The 27,216-nt window shown below is 38.2% G+C and overlaps 1 protein-coding gene across 3 annotated transcripts in view; it reads left to right on the top strand.

The window, feature by feature from the left end:
• The window catches only part of cep131 (centrosomal protein 131), a 30,270-nt gene extending 6,485 nt beyond the window's left edge, over positions 1-23,785 (top strand). For 2 of the 3 annotated variants that reach the window (XM_073867128.1, XM_073867129.1), the window contains exons 5-27: positions 145-272; positions 1,427-1,531; positions 1,633-1,800; positions 1,961-2,078; positions 2,225-2,338; positions 2,665-2,818; positions 2,978-3,075; positions 3,162-3,341; positions 3,439-3,630; positions 3,710-3,847; positions 4,956-5,087; positions 5,352-5,462; positions 7,157-7,186; positions 8,418-8,520; positions 8,771-8,972; positions 11,593-11,700; positions 11,924-12,041; positions 13,951-14,025; positions 16,319-16,461; positions 16,868-17,045; positions 21,022-21,218; positions 21,354-21,414; positions 23,272-23,785. In XM_073867128.1, the coding sequence (XP_073723229.1) occupies positions 145-272; positions 1,427-1,531; positions 1,633-1,800; positions 1,961-2,078; positions 2,225-2,338; positions 2,665-2,818; positions 2,978-3,075; positions 3,162-3,341; positions 3,439-3,630; positions 3,710-3,847; positions 4,956-5,087; positions 5,352-5,462; positions 7,157-7,186; positions 8,418-8,520; positions 8,771-8,972; positions 11,593-11,700; positions 11,924-12,041; positions 13,951-14,025; positions 16,319-16,461; positions 16,868-17,045; positions 21,022-21,218; positions 21,354-21,414; positions 23,272-23,343 (2,925 nt within the window). In that variant the 3' untranslated portion in view covers positions 23,344-23,785. The remainder of the gene's footprint in view (positions 1-144; positions 273-1,426; positions 1,532-1,632; positions 1,801-1,960; positions 2,079-2,224; positions 2,339-2,664; positions 2,819-2,977; positions 3,076-3,161; positions 3,342-3,438; positions 3,631-3,709; positions 3,848-4,955; positions 5,088-5,351; positions 5,463-7,156; positions 7,187-8,417; positions 8,521-8,770; positions 8,973-11,592; positions 11,701-11,923; positions 12,042-13,950; positions 14,026-16,318; positions 16,462-16,867; positions 17,046-21,021; positions 21,219-21,353; positions 21,415-23,271) is intronic. The other variant, XM_073867130.1, reaches the window with a different exon arrangement.
• The last annotated feature ends 3,431 nt before the right edge of the window (positions 23,786-27,216 follow it).

Here is a 27,216-nt window from a genome sequence, read left to right as displayed (position 1 = left end):
TTTAAGACACAAACCATGGTTTCATGGTTTGCATAATGATGTCATGAAAACTACTGTAACTACACAAGATGTTTGCACTTAGAAAGCACTAAACTGTAATAAATGAATCATCTGTGTGAACATGGCATGTCTGTATGTTTTCAGGATGAGCAGCCGAGAGCGTTTCTTGTACCCAGCAGCTCTCACAGTACCTGTAGCATGGATTCTCCTACAGGACTAAAGAAGAGAGAGGCTGGAGTCTCTCTGGCTGCCAACTTCACTGCAAACAACAGGTAGGAAGAAATTTTTTCTTTCACGTTAAACCCTTCAGATCTAATTTTTTATTGGTGTGTGCCTTATTATGATTGTTTGATCAGCATTTTGATTGGTTTGTCCATTCCGGTGGTTGCAGGGTTAACACTGCGCTCTAATGCATATATTAAAGGCGGGGTGCCTGATTTTTGAAAAACAGCTGACTACCAAAACACACTTGTAGCCAATCAGCAGTAAGGGGCGTGTCTACTAACCAACATCAATAAGTGTGTTCGACTTCATGCGGCGCTGCGCAGACCGATCGGTGGCTGACTTGAAGCAGTGCATTCCGGTTAGTATTTTTGTCCGACTTCAGCTGGCGCTGCAGGCACGTGATTGTGTCATATGGTTTTTAAGTACCGCGAGAGCGGTTCGAGATCAGCCGCCTGAGTAAGCCAGCGAAGAGGAGCTGCACGGGCTGTAATGACGACACAGCTGTTTCACGATTGGTCGCATTCACCACATGACAACAATCACGTGTATTTCGTGTTTATTTTCACGCCCTCAGTTCCACAAATGCTCACAAATCTGTATTTTTATAACAGTTAAAGCTATTTTCATGTAGTCGCGATGTTATATTGTGTCATCTTCATCAAAATAAAATGGATAAAAAACGTAGACCCCACTACATTGTTATTTAAATAATATATGCTTATGTTGAACTCTTTATTCTTGTAAAACACTGCTGTAAGCCTCTTCAGTTCCACTCATGCTCATACACGGACATTCAAAACAGTATAATTCACTTTTTATGTAGTTTACATCTTACAAATCATGTTTAATGCGATTAAGCAAGCAAACGGCACGTGATCAGCCATGCCTGACGTAAATGCAGCAAGCTACGGGAACCACAGCGCGTCCGACTTCACGTCTCCGTTTTCAGCTCCTCCCCGCCTGCACGCGGCTAATCTCGCCTATCGGTTACATCCAGCCACAGCCGATGTCGAACACACCTGTTGCCTTAGTTGTGTATGTGTGGGGCGGGTCTATCAAAAGAAGGTCCAGATTCTACTGGTGTAGGGGCGTGTTTGTTTAGGTGATTTCAAATTTCAACATTGGCTTTCAGAGATCATGCACCCTGCCTTTAATATTGGCCTAAAATATTTTCTTAATTAATTTAAATTATGACTTTTAGGAGCAATAAAGCTGCTGTGGGAAACTCCGTGACCACCATTCTCCATAATAACCATTCAGAGAAGCCCCTCACTCCCAAGAGCTCCAATCAGAAACCTTCTTTCAAGTAGGTTCATTGTGATTGCACAGCTGTTTTGGGACAGGTCCTTGTCCTCTGCTTAAGTATACCTATTCAAAATAATTTATCTCTTATTTTGGTTTTAACAGTAACATCATCAAAGCCACAGTGAATGATGATGTGTCTGTAGATGTAGGCGCTTCTCTCACTAAGTCCCAGAAGAACTTCTCCTCAGCATCATCAGGTTCCAACAACAACAGCCCCCGAAGCCCAGGTGTACCCCGCCGGCGAGAGGTGACCGAGGAGGAGGCAGAGAGGTCAGAAATATCCCATAATGTTTGTGGTCATGAAAATTGTACATTTATAGCAAATCACTTCTGTGAATTAGTTTGGACTGTAGCCTAGACCAACTTTTCACCATGAATTGTTTCTGAATTTCTGTTTAATAAACACTCAATACTGAAACTCTCTTTTCAGGTTTATTCAACAGGTAAACCTTGCTGCTGTTACTATCCAGCGTTGGTTTCGTCGCCATTCCAACAGGAAGAGAGCCAATGAGAATGCTCTTAAACAACTTCTAGCATCCAAAAAGAAGGTAATGGGTTTTACGATTAATGCTTGTTACGTGTAGACCAGCAGAGGGCGATAATGTTCAAATTGAATAGAAATTACCCCAGCTGCTGGCATCAATGCGTCCAATGGGTGAATTATTGTATTAAATCTTTGAATCCTTTTTTTTAGGAGAGGGAACAGAGAGCTGAGGAGAAAGCCACTGAATCTATGAAGAAGAAAGAAGATGATAGGAAACGCATCAGAGAGGAGAAAGCCCGTCTGGCTCGACTTACAGCCATACAGGTACTGTACATTTTCATAAATCCTGGAGTCTTAAAGGCGGGGTGCATAATTTTTGAAAAACACTTTGGAAAAGGGAGTCGGGCCGAATACCAAAACATAACCTGACATCGTTGCCTGGGTTGTGTATGTGTGGGACAGGTCTATCAAAAGAAGGTCCAGATTCTGTTGGGGTAGGGGCGTGTTTGTTTAGGTGATTTCAATCGTCAACATTGGCTTTCAGAGATCATGCACCGCACCTTTACAATATAGTTAGCACTTCTAATTGATTATATGCACATGCATCGTTTTACTGAATAGTTTACCATGGTTTTGACTTTGCCTCCCAGGAGCTACAGCAGAAAAGAGCTCAACGTGCTGCGGAGGTCCAGCAGATAGCACAGGAGGAGGTGGAAGCACTAAGGCATGCTGGGAAAGTGGGCCGTAAAAAACTAACCAAGAGTTCACCAACTTCACCCACTGATATCAAAGCTAAAAACACAGGTGTGTAAGTTGCTAGTAGTTAAAACTGTGTGTTTCGATATATGAAGCTCCTGGACATTTCACTTTGTGAAATGTATTTCATGTGCAATTAGTGAGTGCCGTATAGATAAATATTTGGGTAAGTTGTAAAGGTTTGCTCTGCTTGCCTGTTTTTCTCAGATTCTAATGTGAATGTGGTGTCTGATCTTGATGATGCGACAAATCTGAGGGCTGCATCACCCGTTGGTTCTGTATGTCGAAGCTCTCAGTGTTCCCAGGTGATCTTCCACCTTAAACCTTTTTCTGTTTCATCATTTCTAAACCAAAAGCTAAAACCTGTGCTCCTTAAACGACGGTCCCACAGGTGATCTTGCAAAGGTCTGTGAGCATGGAGGACCAGCGACAGGGGGCGACATCAAGCAGAGCTCAGTCGAAAACCACCCTGAATGATTTGCTGGACACGTTAAAACTTTTAGAAGAAGAGCCGGAGAGACTGTCCGAGCCCAAAAGCCACAGGAATGACAAGTACTCATGGATTGATGAAGTGAGTTGACATGTGTTGATATGTAAACATGGGCTGTTTTGTGTTAACGTTCAGGTGGTTGTGATGCAGATTACTGAATGACCTGATTTCTTCTCAGGATGGAGACTCCAACTCCCTCACAACTGATAATGTGGAACGGCACAGGCAGTTGAGTCAAACTCCTGCCCTCCCAGATGGGGGCACTCTGCTGTCTGAGGCCAAACTGCAAACCATTATGAGTTTCCTGGATGAGATGGAGAAATCAGAGCAAGAGAGACCACGCTCAGTCACGTCTGGATCGCACAGAGAGGTAAACGCAGCTGTACTGAGAAGGTAAACATTTTTTGTGTTGTGTCCGTGCAGAGGTTTACATTTATTGTTGTGTGTAGATGGTTTTGTCAGAGGAGGATCTAGCAGTTGTAGAACAAGCTTCAGCCACAGCTGCCGAGGTCACAGGATCCATGATGAGACTCAAACTGGAGATGGAGGAAAAGAAACGCACTATTAATATGTTACAGACAGCACTGGTATGACAAACACATACATATCATCATCATCAATGTGATCCAAGTACTTACAATGTGATCCAAGTACTTACAATGTGATCCAAGCACTTACAATGTGATCCAAGCACTTACAATGTGATCCAAGTACTTACAATGTGATCCAAGTACTTACAATGTGATCCAAGCACTTACAATGTGATCCAAGCACTTACAATGTGATCCAAGCACTTACAATGTGATCCAAGTACTTACAATGTGACCCAAGTACTTACAATGTGACCCAAGTACTTACAATGTGACCCAAGTACTTACAATGTGACCCAAGTACTTACAATGTGATCCACGCACTTACAATGTGATCCACGTACTTGTAACGTGATCCACGTACTTGTAATGTGATCCACGTACTTGTAATGTGATCCACGTACTTGTAATGTGATCCACGTACTTACAATGTGATCCAAGTCCTTACAATGTGATCCAAGTCCTTACAATGTGATCCAAGTACTTACGTACTCACTTTATTCTCGTAACATATTTGCATTCAATGAAATTCAAATAGTTATTGTAAGATTTAAAAGGAAATCTTTTTTTACTCAACCCTCAAGCACTGTATTATGCACACATCATAAAAACATTACATGATGTTAAAGGGGACATTTTTTAAGATGTCAAATAAATCTTTGGTCTCCCCAGAGTAGATAGTTGAAGTTTTAGCTCAAAATATCATATAGATAATTTATAATAATAGCATGTTAAAATTGACACTTTGTGTCCTTTAAAATGCAAATGAGTTGATCTCTGCACTAAAGCAGTGCCGTGGTTGGATAGTTCAGATGAAGGGGCCATATTATCCTATTCTGACATCACAGGGGAGCCAGATTTCAATACTTTCTTCACATGCTTGCAGAGAATGGTTTACCAAAACTAAGTTACTGGGTTGATCTTTTTCACATTTTCTAGGTTGATAGAAGCACTGGGAACCAAATTATTGCACTTAAACATGGAAAAAGTCAGATTTTCATGATATGTCCCCTTTAATATTCATCAAAATGTGTAAATTGAAATGTAGATATGTTTTGTGTGCCCTCTATTTGAGACTGATGTACAGATGTGTGTTCACATGTAGGCCCAGCAGAGGGAGCTGACGATCCGTCACGTAAAGGAAACAGAAAAGGAGCTCAATCATAACTTCCAGCTGCACAAACAACAGTATGAAGCTACAATACAAAGACACCTGACATTTATAGACCAGCTGATAACATCAGCACACCTGTTCAGCACACAACTCACCTGACATTTATAGACTAGACTGTAACCTTGATATATGTGCATTCGATTTCACATGGTTATAAAATCAAATGAACTGCAAGAAACTTTAGATAAAACATCTGGCAAATGCATAAATGTGTCCAAATCTCTTCTGTCCATTTTTGCAAGGATATAGTAATAACACATCTATTGAATGCTGGACCACACAAACAAGGAAACATTAACACTTTCTCTTTTTCTCTCTTAGCTGATAGATGATAAAAAGGCCCTGAGTGAACGATGTGAGGAGGTGGTAGGAGAACTTAAGCAGGTGGATCAGAAGTACACTAAGAAGATAGCTCAGATGCAGGAACAACATGAACTGGTGAGTTTAATTTAAATTAGTTTTTTGGGTAGTCTCATAATGAAGGTCTGGGAACCATGGCAGCTTTGAATGACCAAGGACCGCCCAAGAGACCATATGACTGACACGTAAAGTGAGATCTATACAGTACTGTGCAAAAGTCTTAGGCCACCACCACCAGATTTGTTGTTTTAGATGTTTAAATGTCCATCTATATTTATTTTCCAATCTATTTTATTAAGATACAAACTGAAAATACTGGCAATAATGTAAAAATAATAATAATAATTTCCAGGACTAAATGTCTTTATGCATTGTCTGTTTAGTGTGACCTCTCTTGGCACTAAACACATCTTGAGCGTTTTTGAGCAGAATAAAGTAAAAAGATTAATTTCTTTAAAATTAGAAATTAAGATTTAATTTTATTTAGGTTTAGGAGATCCTGCAGTTTCCTGCTATTGCACAATGGGAGGAGAGTTTGCCCTAAAAACTTGACATATCAGTTTACATTTTTATACAGTTTTTAATACTATATACACATTTTCTGGATGTATTCTATTAAAGAGACTAAGAAACAATTATATATGATCACTATAATTGCAAAAACAACAAATCTAATTCTGGCATGGTGATCTTGCACAGTACTGATATCATAAATAAAGCAATTGATGTGTGGTTTGTTAGGATAGGACAATATTTGGCCGAGACCTGAGGGTGCAAAAAATAAAAATATTGAGAAAAATCGCCTTTTAAATTTGTCCAAATTAAGTCCTTAGCAAAACATATTCCTAATGATAAATAATTATTTTGAGATATTTATGGTAGGAAGTTTACATAATATCTTTATGTAACATGATCTTTACTTAATATCTTAATGATTTTTGGCATAAAAATTGTTTGCTATTGCTACAAATATAGCCGTGTTACTTACGACTAGTTTTGTGGTCCAGTGTCACTTTTCACTTTGTGTGGTGTGTCATATTTAGGGACTTTCGACACAATTACAGACCGTTGTGCAACCATCATTCACAAATGTCTCTAAAGTTTATAACAACAATATAAATACACTAAAATATCTCGCGTACTTTTTTTATTTGATCTTGATGAAGCATACTGTGACCAAAGTAAACATGACAGCTTTCTGCTTTGACAACTTTGTGTTGTTTCTGGGCGGACTGTTAAAGATCACGACATGCGTTTCTCGGAAATCCTGTATAATTCAACCAGAAGATAAACTAAACACGGCAAGTGTGAATTTTAAAAGTGAAAAAGAGCTATGCTGGAGCTATGTTTTTTTTGTGTGAAAAACAATTAAATGTTAAGGGAATGATCAATTCCAGTCTGATTCATTATCTAATTTTGTCCTATAAAAAGTCATATGGGTTTAAAAAGAGTTGGTCAGTAAATAAGGACAGGCTTTTCACTTTTGGGGAAACTGTTCCATTTCCTAAAGATTCAAAACCATGAAGTGGAGTGTAAACTGAAATGTCTGATCTAGTTTATAGACCTACTCACAGTGCATCAATTCAAAGTATGTTGCTTTCTTTTCACTGTGGTTCTCTTTATTATTAGGCATCTTTCACACAATCTGTTGTAACGCTTATAGCATCTGTGTTTGTCGTGTTGCTCTTGCCACTTCTAACTGTGTTTCTCTTTTCCTCTTTCTGCTGTTATTGTGCGTTTCTGTCTTTATCTGTCATACCGTCTGCTTGTAGGTGTGGCAAATTCTGGGTCCCATGTGTGAGGTAACTCTTGTTTTCCTATCTAACCCCATATTCATTGCTCTAATATTCACCCTCTTATTCATCTCTGTTTATATGCTGCAATTGCCACAAAGTCTGCCCGTTGATTTCGGTAGAAAGCACTAACACTGTTTATTTGTACACTTAACCTATTTTGTAATGTGTGACATTGCCTGTGACAGCGCAGCTGAAGTGATTTGTTTGTGAATTACTGCCTAAAATTATCCAAATTGATTATGACAGATTTTTAACGACTCTGTCAAAATGACAGTCTAAAGCAACCTGTTAATTTAGATGTCGAAATTTAATTTGTGGAGTGAAACAGACCTCACCGCTTAACTTGATCAATCACCTTAATTCACTGTACAAACTGACTGATTCTTGCACTGACCTTTTTAGTAATGTATTGGCACTTTTCCTTTCCATAGTACCCCACGATTTGGTTTGGGTCGGGTCAGCTTACTTTGGGGGATTTTCCACTGGGTGCAGTCCATAGCACCGAATAATTTTTTAGTACCACCATGGTTAGATTTCCAAAGACGCGAGCTGATACCAAAATGTGACGCGAAAACACTGTAGATCACTGATTGGTCTGAGAGAATCGTCACTACCAGCGTCATCGCAATAATGTAAAATATTTGCTTTACCTTCATGCTAGCTTGCGGTGTCTCGAGTAAACATCTTGTCATCTGTGCTTTGCTGAAAGTTCCCAAACTCCTTTTTAGCAATGAAAAACATCCACAGGTTGAAAATCAGGAACACCATAACAGTTACGGACGTGCACATCCGCATATATGCTTAAATGCAACTTAAATAATGGCTAAGCGGAGCACGTCGACTAACGCCACGGGTGTTTGTACAGAAACTGTCATGTGAGACAGAGGTAGTGATAAAAGCGATGTGCAAACATCTATTTGTGGTGGTCAGTTTTAATTTTGTGGAGGATTGAGAAATAAATGAATGTATGGGAATGTACAATGAAGCTCCCACTTGTATGATGTCACAGCAGTAGGCAGCACAATTATAACAACACGCCTACAACCCTCCCACTCCAAAGTGTTACTAAACTTGATGGAAAAGTTAATCAAGCCAAAGTGAGGTGAGCTGACCCAAACCAAACCGTGGTGTGCTATGCAATGGAAAAGTGCCATATGTTTCAAATGGGCCTGCCCCTCTATAAACTGATGTTTCCTCTACCTGTCTCACGCATCTTCATCTCTCTTCGTTCACGCAGGAAATTAAGAAGCTGAAAGAGTTAATGAGTGCTACCGAAAAGATCCGCAGGGAGAAATGGATCGATGAAAAGACCAAAAGGATCAAAGAGATTACAGTAAAAGGTCAGAAGAGTTCATCAAAATGTATCTGTCTACACAATTGCCGTTCAACAGTATCTACTGTATTTCAGTCTTGCCTAACTGAAGCGTAACACATTTTTGGCTATTTTTCTCTGCCTCCTAAGAGACCAGAATAAATACTACTATTACTGTCTTTGTTTAAACTGCACTTGCCTGTCGACACCCTAAAACCACAGACATGTGTTCTTAATAAAAATTTAATTTGGTCCTGTCTCTTGTATATTCTCTTTAGGTCTGGAGCCAGAAATTCAGAAGCTGATCTCCAAACACAAACAGGAGCTAAAGAAACTCAAAGTTCTTCACGAGGCCGAGCTGCTCCAGGCGGACGAGCGGGCCGCCCAGCGCTACGTCAGGCAGACGGAGGAACTGCGACAGCAACTGGAGCGAGAGAAAGATGAACAGTGTCAGAGGGAAAGAGAACTGGCTAAACAAAGGTATTTAAACCTTACACACTCCCATCTCTCATGCGTCCAAGTCACACAATAGACTGCCAGAAAGAAATGAAGCGCAAAATTGGGCAACATAGGAAACTTGCTCACACAACTTTTGAAACACTCTACTTTCATGCACAATTTTAAGCAAAAAGTCTCAAAATCTCGTGGGAAGTGGGGGTGCTGCAGCTGCTAGTGGCAAAGATTTAAAACTGCGATGACAATAAAATGATCTCTGATTGTTGTTTGTTTCTGTTCCAAAACATCTTGTAAGTCATGTTTGGGGTGTGTGATGAAGAGAGGGATAATTTTAGTAATTTTAAAATGATTTAATTTATTTCAGTGTGTATTATCCAATCAGATTTGTCTTGAAAACGTGATTGCGATTCAGTTGATTCGCTGCGTATACTTATAAGCATAACAGACAAGCACACTCACAGCCCGCCAAATAGAACGACTAATGAGTTTACTAGGCCAACTGTATTTATCTATCAGCTTCGCAATGTCTCAGAAGAGAATTTTTTCAACCACATAGCCCAAAAGTCCAGAGGATTAGCGTTATTTCTCCAACTGACTCCTCATCCTGCATATCCTGCCCGGCCCGATGATAATAGCAGAAAATAACGTCTCTGGCAGAGAATCTAAACTCTACTATGTTGCAATAGGCTATATAGCTTGTATGCACCGTCAGCTCAGATGTACTTTATGGATGGGAGGGGCGAGTGAGTTTTTAAAAGAAGACATACAGTGGTCTGCAGAATAAAAAGCTTGTGAACAACATTAGAATTATATAACTGCGAGAGAGAGGCAGGTGGGAAAATTTGTTTTTGTAAACGATGAAAGTGAAAGAATAACCATTCAGTGGCCCTAAATGGACAAACTGTTGTACAGTGTGTGTTTCATCCCTATGTTGTCTCTGGCGATGACATATATGTCCTGTGGCAGCTTCTGTAGCTTCTCGTTGCTTTTCAAAATTGAGGTTGTTGCAATTCGAAATCTCACTAGATGCTGCTAAAAACCCATACTGTACCTTTAAAGGGACACTCCACTTTTTTGAAAATATGCTCATTTTCCAGCTCCCCTTGAGTTAAACATTCAGGCTGCGTCCGAAACCGCATACTGTATAGTAGGTACTGAATTAGATGAAGTACCTACTTACTTGGCGTTAAAACAGTAGGTACTGTATAGTATGAATCCTGGTAGTATGAATGAGATTCGGACGTACTACATCCGCCATGTTGTTACATCACGTGACATACGTCCTCATCACGTCATGTCATTTCAGCGCGAAAACAGCCGCGTGCCTCTTCTTCTTCATTGGATAACTCCTCGTCCGGGGCATCATGGGATAGTGAAGCGTCCATCGTATGCACACTGCAAAATCTAACCGGAAGTAGTAGGTCATCCGGGTACTTTTCGCATACTGTTTTTCGAATACTATGTATTCGGACATACTACTCGCCTCGCCTACTGCTTTTCGCGTACTATATAGTATGTAGTAGGCGGTTTCGGACGCAGCATTAGTTTTTTACCATTTTGGAAACCATTCAGCTGATCTCTGGGTCTGGCGCTAACACTTTTAGCATAGCTTAGCATAATCCATTGAATCTGATTAGACCATTAGCATTGCGCTCAAAAATAACCAAAGAGTTTGGATATTTTTCCTATTTAAAACTCAACTCTTCTGTAGTTACATCGTGTACTAAGACTGACGCAAAATTAAAAGTTGTGATTTTCTAGGCAGATATGTCTAGGAACTATACTCTTATTCTGGCATAATAATCAAGGACTTTGCTGCTGTAACATGGCTGCAGCAGGCATAATGATGTTACGCAGCACCTGAAAGTAGTCCCCTTGGTAACTTTCAATAGCAGGGGACTGATTTCGGGTGCTGCGTAATATCATTGCGCCTCCTGCAGCCATGATCTTAGTACACGGTGTAACTACAGAAGAGTCAAGTTTTAAATAGGAAAAATATCGAAACTCTTTGCTTATTTTTGAGCGAGATGCTAATGGTCTAATCAGATTCAATGGATTATACTAAGCTATGCTAAAAGTGGTAGCGCCAGACCCGGAGATCAGCTGAATGGATTCCAAAACAGTACAAAATCTTACTCTAGGGGAGCTGAAAAAAATCAATGCATTTACAGACAATTTTATGTAAATATTTTGTGTGAATATGTTCAAGCATTAGAAAGCGTGCACTGAGTATATGCACACAATTTATATATATTAACGCATTGTCGCAAGCTGTGAGATGTGTCTTAGGTATGTTTTAATTTGTCTAAGTTGAGGTAAGAACATAGTAAAATATTGAAAAACTATGGTGTTTTTCTTTGCACAAAAAACTTGTCAAATGGCTTATTGAAATCTCTTTCGCTTCTTTTCTTGAATATTTAAATTGTCATGTGCAAATGATAAACTTTGTGACGGTGCTGCACTGGCCCAATCGGGCAAGTGACAGTTCTGTCAACTGGCCCGTGCATCGTTCACACTGGCCCCGGGCCATCCTTATCATTTAGTAACTCGACCCTTAAATGTTTATTTGTTTGTTTATAGATTCATGTGCAGTTTTTGCTAATTTTTGTGTATAATCGAGTAAATGAGCATGTGTTTGTCTCAGGTTGGAGAAACAGCTGCAGGAGGAGGAAAACACTTTGCAGCAGCAAAGGCGACGCCTTTACAAGGAGGTTACAGATGAAAAAGAAAGACTCGCACAACTGGCTGCCAGGTCAGGTTCAAAGGCCATTTTTGGTACAGATAAGCAGGTCTTTGGTTATCCTAGGGGATGGGGTGGACAGATATTATCAGCTAATAACTTCCTTATGAGACGTGAATCCTACATTGAATGCAATGTCAGTACATTCACCTTTAGTTTGGTGTCAGTGTGCAGATGGCCATTGTGTGATAACACATGAAGTCTGAATTTTTAAATGTGTGTGTGTGTATAACAGGCAGCGTGCTGAGCTAGAGGACTTAAGAAAACAGTTGGAAGACAACAGCAGTCTGGCAGGAAGAGCTCTCAGAGAAGAGCTGGAGAAAAGCAGAGAAGAACAGGAGAGACGACACCAGGTAACGCACAAACACACAACCGTTTTTTAAAATGGTTAGGCATCTTCAATGCTAGATTGGTTGAATTCTGTTGCGTTTTTAGTCATGTTACACATGGGATGCTGCAGCCAGTCGCATGCTTTCTTTACACTTCTACTTGAAAGGCTCTTGCATTGTATGACATAATAGGCAGCAGGGATTTGCCAGAGCCGAGCGCAAAGATTGGTAACTGGGCCGATCTAGCCATTTTTTTTAATTGGATCGAAAACGGCTGTGTTGGCCCTGATACTTTATTTTACATCGGCTGTCATGCAGGTTTTGTAAATGGTGAGAGCAGGCTGTGTGCTGGAATAAGTGTCAAAAATCTGATTTTATTAATAATTTTGAATTGTATTCAATTTTTATCCAATAAGAAAACATTAGACCCGAAAATGATTAAATACAGTGGCTTTCACTTTTCTTACTGATATTTAGCACCAGTTTATCAGGAAGTGCAATTTGGTACTCTTCAGCTCCCTGCTTTATTCGCAAAAAATGTTTAATGCGATATTCCCATTATGCGCACACGTTTAATACACAACTTTGGATGAAAACATAGCTTTTAAACAATACTTCTACAGCATTTATTAATCTTAAAGGAATAGTCTACTCATTTTCAATATTGGAATATGTTGTTGCCTTCACTGGGAGTTGTTGGTGCATCCCTCTGTCATCTGTGTGCGTGCGCGTGGGCGCTGGAGCGCGCTGCGATGCTTCGATGGCGTTTGGCTTGGCCCCATTCATTCAATGGTACCATTTAGAGATAAAGTTAGAAGTGACCAAACACATCAACGTTTTTCCTGTTTGAGACGAGTAGTTATACGAGCAAGTTTGGTGGTACAGGGTAAAACGTGGCGCTTTTCTGGGCGGATTTGGGAGAGGAGCTGCATGTTGTGGCGTGGTGGCGCTTTTGGGAGTACTTCGACTCGACGCAGTAACACCCTCCCTCTCCCATTATGAGAGTGAGAAGGGGAGCGGACTTTTCAGGCGAGTCGAAGTACTCCCAAAAGTGCTATTACGCCATACAATATAGTTTTGAATTTAAACAAAGCTGTCCCGTGATGTTTGTAAGTTCTAGCATCTCCCGCTGATTGACAGGTGGGTGGGGTTTTCCCGGGGAAGTGCCCATAAAAAGAAGTGATATGTATAGAAACATCTGGAACATCAGCTGGGCCCATAATCGAAAAAACTTTCCGAAACTTGTATGAACCCTGGCGGAGTGCAGTTGGCACAGAAATACTCCAACACGCCCAACTGCTTTTTTGACACTTTGCCTACGTTTAGCATGAGGAAACAACTTTTAAACGGTGTTAATAAGTCAGAATGCATGAAATAGCATTGAACCACACCTTTAACAAATACAATCTTTTTGTAAAGTTTTACAGAGAAAATATGTTTAGTTTGATTGTTGCCGTTTTGTAAAAAATTAAATACTGAATCGAATAACTTCGATTCAAGCTATTATTTGTTATTTATTCCAAAGCTATTTAGTTGTCAAGCATATACATTGAATTGATTTTTATCACCTTTGCACTAGTAAAATACAAGTATCCGACTGGGATATGGTATTGGCAGACACTCAATATTAAATGGTTTTGAGATGGGGGCACAAAAAACGTTTGCAGTTTTGTTCGCAAAGCACAAAAGTCCTGAAGATTTAAGGCCGTCAGTTATTAATTTGTGGCTTTCTCTTAATAATAGTTGGTTGGGTGTGCGTATTTTACCTGAGGCTTTGGAATGATAATTGTATAGCAGTGTATATACTGTCAAGAAGTGCCAAAATATCCTGTTTGACAGTTTACAGAAACGAGTGAGATTAAATGACATGTCATTCATCTCGTTAAATGAGATATTTTATTGTGCCTTATTGTGTCTGCGTGTCTTTTGTTAGGTTGAAATAAAAGCCCTCAAGGAAAGACTTGAGATTGAGAAGCAGACATGGGAAGAAAATTACATGAAGAAAGAGGTAGCGTGTGTGTTTTACTATTGAATATCGTTTCATACTGAACCTACATACTGTATTTTGTTCTCTGCACTGTGAGAATGCTATGTCCAGATTTACAAAGTTAGATTTGTTAGTGTGTGTGTCAGCAGGTTAAAGCAAATTAAAGCTCAGGTTGTCAGCAGATGACAACAGCTTAAAGGCGGAGTCCACGATGTTTGAAAAACGCGTTGGAAAAGGAGACGGGCCGACTACCAAAACACACTTATAGCCAATCAAATCAAATCAAATGCCGGGTTGCGTATGTGTGGGGCGGGTCTATCAACAGAAGGTCCAGATTCTATTGGGGTAGGGGCGTGTTTGTTTATGTGATTTCAAATATAAACATTTGCTTTAAAACATAATTGACTCCGCCTATAAAGGAAAACACCACCGTTTTTCAATATTTTACAATGTTCTTACCTCAACTTAGACAAATTAATACACACCTAATACATACCAATGCATGCACATAATCTTTGTACAGCGCGTCGCGAGCGTGTTAGCATTTAGCCTAGCCCCATTTATTCCTTAGGATCCAAACAGGGATGAATTTAGAAGCCACCAAACACTTCCAAGTTTTCCCTATTTTAAAGGGATAGTTCTGACAAAAATGATATTAAACCCATGATTTACCCACCCCCAAGCTGTCCGAGCCGCACACGTCCATCGCTTCTCAGACAAACACATTTTCAGTTATTTTAGAAAATGCTATAGATCTTTCAGTTAAATAAATGTAAAGTTATGGGGTCCACGACCTTCAAGTCCAAAAAATGTGCATCCATCCTTCACAAAATAAATCCAAACGGCTCCAGGATGATAAATAAATGTCTTCTGAGGGTAATCCACGTGGTGCTGTTGTAGAAATAACCATATTTAAAACTTTATAAACCAAAATAACTACCTTCCGGTAGCGCCGCCATCTTAGACTCCTCTGTATTCAGGAGAGAGTATTAGCGTAGTGTACGCACTTTTCTTAGTGACATATGACGAATTCGGAGGGCGGGGGCACAGAGCAGCAGCAGAGTAACCTCCGTACGCTGCGTAAGCTCTCATCCTGAATGCGGATGCGACTAAGATGGCGGCATTACAGGATGTGAGTTATTTTGGTTTATAAAGTTTTAAATGTAGATATTTCTACAACGAAACTGCGCGGATTACCATCAGAAGGACTTTGTTTCTCATCGTGGAGCCGTTTGGATTTATTTTGTGAAGGATGGATGCACACTTTTTGGACTTGAAGGTCGTGGACCCCATAACTTCACATTTGATTAACTGAAAGATCTAAAACATTTTCTAAAATAACTGAAAATGTCATCGTCTGAAAAATGATGGACATTTGCATCTCGGACGGCTTAGGGGTGAGTAAATCATGGGTTTAATATCATTTTTGGCCGAACTATCCCTATAAGACATGAGTAGTCACCCGAGTAAGTAGGGTTGGGTATTGTAAGAAATTTTCCGGTTCCAGTTCTATCTAACAATTCCCGGTTAATCGTTAACTAAGTGCTCTTCCGCCATACAATATAGTTCTAATTTTTTATCCACTTTAAAAATCACAAAGTTTTATTTTGTGCAACAATACTTACTCGTGTAACTACTCATGTAACAGTCTTTAAATAGGGAAAACATGGAAGTGTTTGGTGGCTTCTAAATTCATCCCTGTTTGGATCCTAAGGAATGAATGGAGCTAGGCTAAATGCTAACACACTCACAACGAGCTGTACAAAGATTAAGTGCATGCATTGGAAAAAGATAGGTATGTATTAATTCATCTAACTTGAGGTAAGAACATAGTCAAATATTGAAAAATGGTGGTGTTTTCCTTTAAATCTCACTACTGGCAGTTATACATCACTTCTACACACTTCCTGTTTCAACCCTCAAATGTCAATATTGATTCAGTAAAACTCTCAATTGTTGGGAAACAGTAGATGACAAAACTACCCCGAAAAGAGAAGCTTTGCTAATACTAATACAATAAGTATGAAGAAGTGCAATTTTTAACACAAGAGCTTTATACAAAATGTTTTTGCACACATACAATCAGAATTTAGTTTTACATGGCCATGTGTAACCCTTGCATTTCTCACGTCAGAAAACATGCAAAGTAAAAACGAAGTAGTTTGCCTAATAACATAAATCTAGCCACCACAAGGTCGAACAGATTTTTAAGAGAGCTCCACTGAAGTGTTTTCACTGGTGTGTATTAATGTAGATGTGCGTGTTCGTATAGGTAAATTTCATGTGGTTGTAAACATGATGTTTTCTCTCACAGGAAGCATGGCTGTTAAGCAGAGAGAGAGAGCTGAAAGACGAAGTACGTCGAGGGAGAGATAAAGAGATCGAGCTGGCCATTCAGAGGCTGGAGGAGGAAACCCGAGGAGCGAGAGAGGAGTGCGAGAGAGCATTTGACAACCGGTGTGTTTCTGCTTCCTGTTTGTGTATCTGTAGAGAGCACAGGATGGCACAGCATTTCCACATCAAAGAAATAAAATGTGCACGCTTTTTCATAACAACCTATTTTCAAGTCTAGATGAAATCATAATAGACTTACTTTGTATACGTTTAGCGCACATTATTCGTTTTGTGGTGAATGGTTAATTCACAAAAAATTCTCTTTGAATTAATCTTCGACCAAAATCTGAAGAAATCTAGCATCTGAAACATCAGTCTTTGTCCATGCCTGGTCTTTTCAACAACGTTTTTAATCAGCCCAAAGCCATTGACACATAAATCATTTGATGACCATTTATTTCACTTTAGCTGAAGGACTGTGGTTTGGAGCAGTAAATGTATAATTATATGGGGTGTGGTGTGCTCGCAGGATAAAGCGCGTGAGGGAGAAATACGAGGCCGAGGTCAGGGATCTGGAACGTTCGGAGCGGGCGGCAGTGCAGAAACAGCAGGAGATGCGAGAGAAACAGAGCGAGATGGAGGAAGAGCTCCTCCGCCTGCAGTCGCTTTTACGACAGAAAGAGCAGGAGATAAGCGACCTCACCCAGGTAAGTGAAGTCATGGGATGCTGCTCTGTTTGTCTGATGACGAAAACAGAAGTGCATAGCAGTCTCGTAAAGTCTCTATTGTAGGCCATAAGGCTTTCCAATAATATCATGCACATTTTTACTGCACTCTTATCTGTACTCATAAATGCCCTTTGTTTGGCTGGTTAGCGCAAAAATTCCTGGGTAAGGATGGGAACCATAAGAAATGTAGAGTTTTTGGTTTTGAAATTCAATTCTTAATGATTCTGTTGCTTTACTATTTAATTCCTAACAATGGTTCTTATCATTATAATCATACAACACCAGTATTGCTTACTCTTTTATTAAAATACTAATAGTTAATACTAGGGATGTCCCGATCAGGTTTTTTGCCCTCGAGTCCGAGTCCGAGTCATTTGATTTTGAGTATCTGCCGATACCGAGTCCCGATCCGATACTTCTATAAAAACAGAACCAGGATGTTCCTTATGTCATGCCGCACGCATTGCTGTTTCTGGAGTCAAAAGAGTCTAACTCTGTGCCAGCGCATAACTACAGATGTGTTAAAAAATAATGAGTATATAGTATATGTACAGGGGTTAAATTGGGATTTGTTTTGTGGGGATGCTCTGTTGGGAGGGAGGGTTCGAGGGGTAAAATGTTTAATCCTGATGACAGCAAAGCCACTGGTGTGTTTCAATGACATTTTGTACCTCTGATAGGATTTTATAAGTTTCAGTTTTAAAGCTTTGCCACATGTTGACCCAAACTTTAAAACCTGAACTTTAAATTATGCAAATCTATGAGTCTGACACCCTAGATGCATTTGTTGCACATGTCATTATGCACAATTGATCAAACTTTAAAGGAAGTTATAAGAATCAACCTCCTTGACTAATTCTAGGCATAAGATAGGCTACCCAGACTCAATTAACAAGAAAAACAACATACTGATTCAGCAATATATCTTATAAATTAGCCATAGAGATTCCCTAAGCTGGTTAGCAGTTAGTTATAAAATACCTATAGTTAGGTCGTAATTAATCTGTATAATCAAAATACATTATTTTATTAAACTATACAATCAGTTGTATCCAGTTATCTAGTTAACATATTGTAAGGAGATGAGTGACATGGCTAGACATACTTTAATACTTTGTTTCTAGACTTCTATTAAGTTTTCTCGACGTGGGCACCATTCTTACCTCTCTCTCTATCTCTCATGTCATCTCTACAGTATCCTGCGCGAATGCGCGTTCTTGAGGTTCTGAGTGAGAGGCGGAGCTGCGTCTGAGCACATGGTGACAAAAACGATCAACGCGTTTAAATGATCGGTAAAAACACGGTTTTGTCGTGGGTTCCTTGCACGCACGAGTGTGAAGCCTATAAATGAAACCACAGGCTTGTTCGACTTCATGGGGCGTCGCAACAATCGACAGCCGGGTGACGTCAAACTACCGCGAGAGTGATCCGCGCAATCCTACGGCGGAGGTTGCTTTTAAATCGCTCTCGCGGAACTTAGACGTCATCCGGCTGCCGGTTGTTGGGGCGCTGCATGAAGTCAAACAAGCCTATTCTCTTCTCATCAGTTCACACGCACCAGCGCAGCGCGTACAGTGGCGCGGAGCAGAGCGAGACCTTGATGGATTTTAAACCCTGCATATGTATCCGAGTCCTGATCGGGAGGTAACGGCCGATTCCGATCGAGTCTGAAACCACGTGATCGGGGCCGATTTCCGATCATGTGATCGGATCGGGACATCCCTAGTTAATACCATATAATAATACAACACTATCTTTAGTGCACTTTTTATTTGTAAAAGTATTAATGTTCTTAGTGTATTATACTAAGGTACTACTTTAACATACTACTTATTTGTAAAAATATTAATGTTCTTGGCTTATAATAATACGATACTACTTTAACATACTATTTATTTTTACAAATATTAATGTTCTTGGCATATTTTAATACAATTCTATTTTAACTTGCTACTTATTTTAAAAAATATTAATGTTCTTGGCGTGTAATAATACGATACTACTTTAACGTACTACTTATTTTAAAAAATATTAACGTTCTTGGTGTATTATAATAAGATACTACTTTAACATACAATTTCTTTTTAAAAATATTAGCGTTCTTGCCGTATTTTAATACGATACTGTTTTAACATACTTCTTATTTTTTTAAATATTTATTTTCTTAGCATATTATAATACGATACTAATTTAACATACTATTTATTTTGTTTTTGGCGTATTTTAATACGATACTGTTTTAACATACTCTTTATTTTTTTAAATATTAATGTTCTTAGCATATTATAATACGATACTACTTTAACATACTATTTATTTTTTTCTTGGCGTATTATAATACGATACTACTTTAACATACTATTTATTTTGTTCTTGGCGTATTATAATACGATACTACTTTAACATACTATTTATTTATTTTTTATATTAATGTTCTTGTCGTATTATAATACGATACTACTTTAACATACTATTTATTTTGTTCTTGCCGTATTTTAATACGATACTGTTTTAACATACTATTTATTTATTTTTTATATTAATGTTCTTGTCGTATTATAATACGATACTACTTTAACATACTATTTATTTCTTTTTTATATTAATGTTCTTGTCGTATTATAATACGATACTACTTTAGCGTACTAATTATTTTTACAAATATTGGCGTTCTTGGTGTATTATAATACAATACTACTTTAACATACTATTTATTTTTACAATTATTAGAGTTCTTGGTGTATTTTAATACGATACAGTTTAAACTTACTACTTATTTTAAAAAAAAATGTTCTTGGTATATTATAATACGATACTACTTAACATTCTATTTATTTTTTACAAATATCAGCGTTTTTGGCATATTTAATATGATAAAGTTTTAACGTACTTCTTATTTTTTTTATATTAATGCTCTTGGCATATTATATGATGATACTTTTTCAACATACTATTTATTTTGACAATATTCATGTTCTTGGCTTATTATAATACGATACTACTTTAACGTACAATTTATTTTTTACAAATATTGGCGTTCTTGGCGTTGTAATACAATACTACTAACATACTATTTGTTTTTTTAAATATTAGAGTTCTTGACATATTTTATGCAATACTATTTTTTATACATTTTTTTATCTGTATGACGAGACAACACTGTTTTTTCATACTTCTTTTTGGTAAAATTTACCGCCATTTTAATTGTTGTAATATTTTTTCAAGTGTTTGTTTAATTATGTATTGTCGTGAAAACCACTCATTAAATCCAGTAATTAATCCCATGAGCTTCAATTACACTTCCCACATTTTGAAAACAATGACTTGCAGTTTAAGTCGAAAGCTGTTCTGACCAATTCACTGTTTGTCATTATGAAAATGTAGTTGCAGTATGTTTGCTTATGAAAATCACTTCAGGACGTTTCTTTTACACTAAAAACTGGTTTTTAAATCCCACCCCAGGACTTCATAAGATTATTACAACGGCATCTTATAAAAATGTCAACAAATCATTTGTAACGTTGTGCAAGTGAGATGATTAAACTTTCTTTAAACCAAGTTTCTTTTTATTAGTAGCTCATTACCTCAGAGGTGTAATAAACTAGGTGACTTTCAGCCTTCTTTGTTAACTGTACGCCTGACTGCTGCTTCTATAGAGATAAGAATGTGCTAACACAAAAGACTAACTGTTGTGCAGTGTAGATACAGAATGTTAAACAGTAGCACTGTATTAATAAATGCCTTTATATCCATGCTTTTTCTTAGTCGGGATTGGGAATTAATCTGCACACAAACTTTGCACACTATAGGTGTATATTAGATACAAAACATGATATATTTATTTTATTGTATAGTTTATACATTTCAATCCAGATCTTATAAATCAAAGTTTTTTTGTTTTTCAAAAGTATCAGTTTGCATCTTTTGTAATGTTTCTTCCTGATGTTGATCACAGGCCCGCGATAAATTATCAGAGGAGCGTCGAAGCCTATCGGAGGTGATCAGGCAGGAGTTTGCCGAGCGATTGGTAGAGACAGAGGACGAGAACAAGAGAATGAAAATTGAGGTTTCAGAGGCAAAGGCACGACTTCGATTAGAGGTGGAGAGAGTAAGTCGAGAAAAAGAGGAGGAGCTCGCGGAGGTGCATCAAAGGTGAGGATTAGGGAAATGGCAGAGTTGTAAATCCTTGAAAATCCTTTTAATGCAATAATGTTTGAGCAGTTAAATGTGACATTCTTCTTCTTTTTGATCTTATCTGTATTGAATTTCTATCACTTTCATTTCTAGAGTAAAGTCAGCTATTACAAAGAAGGAAGAGACTGTGAATAACCTTAGGAAACAACATGAGGTATGACATTTTTTCCCGCAAATGACAAGTTGATATCATTCCACCAGTTCAACCGTCCGTGTGCAGGACTTTGCTTAAGGGTGCATTTCCTGGACAACGACATAACTCGCTGCTAAACCAGTGCCACCATAGTATGATTGTCACGACTGTTTCACGAAAACATAGTAACTTTGTCGCACATCCGTCATTTGAACAATGTTGGTTTAACAACATTATTGTTGATGTCAAGTAGGGGGAGGAATAGTAATTAATCTGTTCAGATCGATTTAATGTCCGATTATTGCTTTAAATAAACGTTCATTGCATCTAAAGCATTGCATTTGTTTGTTGTTGTGTTTTAGTTCTCTGTTGTTTCATTTCAAAACATTTAATTAATTTGCAAATTTCCTCCTACCTCACTCATCCCAGGGATTTCCCAGAGTCCTTAAGCTCGTAGCTCTGCGCACATGCACAGTTTTTAAAACAGCACTTTAATTCTGTTTACAAACTAAAATACATTAAATGGACTTTGTATATATTTATAATGAGGGATATATAATGCATTGTATGTTGCTTGCTTATTTTGTTCAAAAGCATGACTACATGTCATGTCTACACGTCAAACTAACTATGAACTATGCTTCTAACCACAGCTGTAAACTGATATTTGGACATCTAACATAATGTCAGTGAAAAAATTTTATGGTGAAAAATAAATATTTTTTTTTATTAAAGAAAAGTAGATTATTGTTTGTAGCCTATAGACGGTTTCAGCAGTAACAACATAAACAAGCAGCTTTCGTGGTCAACACGTAACTTCCGGTAAACTCCACTAAGAATAAATAACAACAAAGTACTTTAAACATAGTTTATTTAAATAACAAGCAAAATAAACAACACATAGATTACCTAGGAAACCAAAACATTTGTTATTTTCGACGAGGTATTTGTTCAAGAGTTCAGTTTAGCAACTAGTCAGACCATTAAAAAAACTTAAACTAGAAGTAAAGTTCGGGCCAGACGCGTATCGCGTCACTGCACGTGCGTACGATGAACTCGTCTATATGCTGTCAATTATAGTTCTTATGGTGCATTCGCACCAGCCGTGGTAGAGGCGGCAAAAACACGCTTTTCGCACGTAGTTGGACGCTTAAACATTTGAGTTTACTCGCTTCATTCGCGCATGAAATTCTAGTCATTCGAGACATTCACGTGGAAATTCGCGTCATTGGAGGGGCTTCTGCGACTCCGCTGAGACTCCCCTCGCTTCCTGTAATCATGTCACTACTACAGCAAGGTCCTGATTGGTTAATTTTTCAACTCACGTGTTTCCCGCGGCAACGCTCAATTCACGCGAAACGCCGCAGGATGTCCTGTCAAAACATGTGTTTTATGCGTCATGTAAGCTTATGTGCATCATGCGTGATGTCAAAATACGTGTCTGCTGCAGACGCTTTGAAAGGGCTTAAGATAGAAGAGACGCTTGCCAGATATTCGCTTAATCTCACATGTAATCAGAGTTTAGTGTGAAGTTAGTGTCTTGCGAGTATTTCGTGAACGTCTCTTTTATCATAAACCTTTTCGACGCGTGTGCAGGAGTCATGTATTTTGACAAGACACATGATGCGCATGGTTTACATGATGCAACGAACACATATTTTGACATGACGAGCTCCGATGGTGTACATGACGCTCCGCACACATTTTGAATTCGTGCCCCTCAGAAAAGAAGTCACCGGCTGCCACCGGAATCGGCCAAGAAAATTGCAAATGCTGACAAACATGTCATCTTAAACCCATGTTAATATGAGGTGTACACAGATCAGGTGTTTTATTTCTTGTTTAATCCAAACTTTTCTTTTTCTCTCTGTTTTTTAGGCTGCAGTGAAGAGAGCCGATCATCTCGAATCTTTGTTGGAACAACAGAGAAAACAGCTCTTAGGAAAATGATTGACAACATCAACCAATTGTTTTAAAGAAACATTCTCGTTCTTGAATATTTTCTTTTGGTTGTTTAGAACCTAAGGAATGAAAGGTTTCATCTGACTTCTCATTCGGTATGTCGCCCTTTGACGTTTTCATGGGGACAGGCCAAGAAATAAGAAACAAATCTAATCTTCTTTTATGATTGCTGAAGATGTTTACAGACTCCGCTTAACCCTTACCGTCATGCGCAGATAAATAAATAAACAAATGTCACCGGGCGGATGTCACGAAACATCAAAAACATGTTCAGATCGTATTTCACCTAAAATCAAAAGAAAAAATAATGAGAACTGTAATTAATTATATAAAATATTTAGTAAATTATTTTAAAAGCATTACATAACTTGGTAGTGTTGGTGCACTGGTGCACTTACATTTAAATAAATTTAATTTAAATAAATAAATACATTTTTTTTAGTTTTACAGTAATTTGTTACTATAATCCTTTACAAAATTACTGTAATACAGTATTAAAAGTTCTTTGTTAGACAAAAATGTTACACTTTTTTTTTTTTACAAATTGTTGGGTTTTAACTAATGGGTGGGGCAGATGTGGACGGGCTCAGCAGTTGGGTTATAAATGACTCTATGCTGAGTTATTTTAACCCATGGTTTGGTAACAACAACAACCCAGCATAGAGTTATTTATAACCCAATTGTTGTGTTTGTCTGCATTTGACCCAACTATGGGTTTAGAGTGGACTGACCGATTTTTTTTTTTTGTTGGGGGTCGCAGTGGAAAAAATCTTGTTCCTAAAATTTGCCAAAATCACATTTCTTATTTTTAATCTTTTGATTTGATTTTTGAGGTGAAATAGTTTTGCACTTGTTTTTGTGAGATTCGCCCAAGTGAAAAAGTCTTTCGCTAGGCACAGAGGTATTTACTGGAAATTCTTTCCAGATGTTTCTTTCATTACGTACCATCTCGCTTGAAATAGGAGGTGTGGGAGAGCCAAAGGCTATAAAGTCAAGACAGTCACCTTAACATTAAAGAGAAAAGCCCCCCATTTACAAAACATACACACACCCCTGCCCCTTATCTGTTGCATACAGATGCCTTTTGTCCCTTTGGGCTATCTGTAAATTACAGGAGATATCCCAGAAGCCCTCGGGCCACCAAACATGTTCACACATACAGAAGCCCAGCTCTGCATCAGACGTCATATAAAGATGGCAGGATAAGTCAAGGTTTTGTTGAGAGATAAAAGAGATAAGTGTTAAGTGTTACAGCGAGTGCTTTTGTGAATTGACAGGGAGTGACAGTAGATTGAAATGCTCTCGAGAAAAATACATGCAGCTGGTTTGTATTTGCATTGACGAGTTTTGGGATTGTGGTTCAGCTGAGATGGCCATAGCAAGTGGGATGGAGATTAAATAGCAAAAAATATCAGGCAAAAGGATGCGAGGGATTGGTTGATACGTGACAGCAGAGCTGGGCTGGATTTGATATGAAGGTGGATTTGATTGCAAGTCAAAATAGGACATGTTTCTAGATCCTAGTTGGGTACAAAACAAGGTAGCTTTGGACTGGGTGTGGTTTGAATAGCATTCTTATCAATTCATCATTGTCATCTATTCATCATTTTCAAATTAAACACAGTAAGGCGGTATTGGCTGTGTAAATAACTTAATATTGTTTTGTTAGGAATGTTGTTCGTGTAACTAGATTGATTCAGAAACACGTGATGGTATCGTGCTGTGGTTTCAAGCGCAACTAAAAGTCTCTCTGCAATGTATAACAAGCTTCATACCCATGAGACGAGACGAGACAAATGCCGTATAGAAGTCATGGTTGGGGGAGGTGTTTCAAACTCACTGGTCGTCTTTGTTACTTGTGAATTTTTTTACATTTCATTAGGATGTGCATCGAACAAAAGAAGAAAGATAAACATGAAATGACAAAAAGATGATTATTATTTTTTTAAAATAGACTATTTATTTTTCCCCAAACAGTATTTTTTATATTTTAGGATTAATTTAAGAGGAGTTAAATGACACACAGGGAATGTTAGCTTCTTGATTCTGAATGTCCCATTTAAGTTTTTGTGTCTATGGGTACCTTCCTCACAAATACGTTTTATCTAACTTCCGTTGGTCGGTGCCAAACTAAATTTGGAAAATGTATGTGACCAATCCTTATCGGACTGAAAATGCATTGGATTTACCATTGTTCGATGGTTTTTAAGTAATATTTCCTGAATTGTGTTTTGTTCAGGGAACTAAGCTGAATATACACTCCGATCGGAGTAAACACTCCCTCATTCTTGTTCAATAATGAGTAATTCCCAAAACAAACAGATCAGGTGTCTCATTTTATTGTGGTCAGGTTTGTGAACTAAACCCTGGTTTACATGCCACGAAAGTATGATTTCACTATACAGCAAGCTGGCATTTTGCCCGGGCACATAAGTATTAGTTGAAGGTGTGGTAGAGGTATATTAAGCATCATTTCATGACATGCTGTAAAAAGTAAAGTTTGATCAACTTAAAAAAATACTTAAATTGGTAACGCCTAAAATTTACGTTATAAATGTTTAAATATTTTCGTTTTTCATTTTTAAGTTAATCCAACTTATTTCTGTATGTGCATACAAGGTCAGTTGGATGCATTTTATTGGAGCCTAGATGTAAGGTTTTATGCTATAAACATTCTGAGAATGTTTCAAATACGTTGTCTGAAGATTAGAAGTGAATTTTTGCAGCAGATGCAGGTCTTTGGCTGTCTTCACGCCATCTGATGGCACATGGTTGGCATGGCTGGTGCGTGTCAGTCCCACTCGTGCCAATGAACACTTCTTTTGTGTGTGTTTGTTTAAGCGCCGGTCGCCATTTTACTCTGACTATGAAGTGAAAACACTACTTTTATTGTTATCTTAATTCATTGTAGTAGGTTGCCCTTGCCTTCCGGTTACTCTTATGTTCTTTTGCTTTTATGACTTTGTTTGTTGGTTTGTTTTATGTAAATTCCTTGTGTCTTTCAACAGGTAGTCCTTATTTGTTTTTCCCACGTCCTATGTTTTGTATATCAGGATTAGCTGTTTTTTAAACAGTGAAGAATATATGCTTTGATTGTTAGTAAGACAATAAATCTTTAAAATAAACTTGTGTGTTTTTTTCTTAGCTTTCCAAAGTTTTTCTCTTTGTTTTGCACATTGCAAGTGTCTCATTAAACCATCTCATTTCGAAGTTGTATGCAGTTTTATGACCTCATATCAATTCAGAGACTGCATGGAAAATGGGTGTAATTTGTGACACACCCTGCGGCACATCACATTTAAAGAAAAACTAACAAAAACACACAAAAAATGTGGAAAGATTTAAAGGGACACCACTTTTTTTGAAAATATGCTCATTTTCCAGGTCCCCTAGATATAAACATTTGATTTTTACAGTTTTGAATCCATTCAGCTCATCTCTGGGTCTGGTGCTACCTCTTTTAGCATAGCTTAGCATAACCCCTTGAATCTGATTAGACCATTAGCATCGTGCTAAAAGATAACCAAAGAATGTGGATATGTTTCCTATTTAAAACTCGACTCTTTTGTAGTTACATTGTGTACTAAGATCGACAGAAAATTAAAAGTTGTGATTTTCTAGGCCGTTATGGATAGGAACTATACTCTCATTCTGGCGTAATATTCAAGGACTTTGCTGCCGTAACATGGCTGCAGCAGGCGTAGTGATACAGGTATTACGCACTGCCCGAAAATAGTTCCCTGCCATTGAAACTTACTAAGGGGACTATTTTCGGCTGCTGCGTAATATCATTGCGCCTCCTGCAGCCTTGTTACGGCAGCAAAGTCTTGGTTATTACGCCAGAATGAGAGTATAGTTCCT

This window comes from Misgurnus anguillicaudatus, chromosome 4, assembly GCF_027580225.2.
Source record: "Misgurnus anguillicaudatus chromosome 4, ASM2758022v2, whole genome shotgun sequence".
In the NCBI taxonomy this organism is placed as follows: Eukaryota; Metazoa; Chordata; class Actinopteri; order Cypriniformes; family Cobitidae; genus Misgurnus; species Misgurnus anguillicaudatus.
Note: the sequence above shows the minus strand (reverse complement) of the source record. Positions and strands in the feature narration are given on the sequence as shown.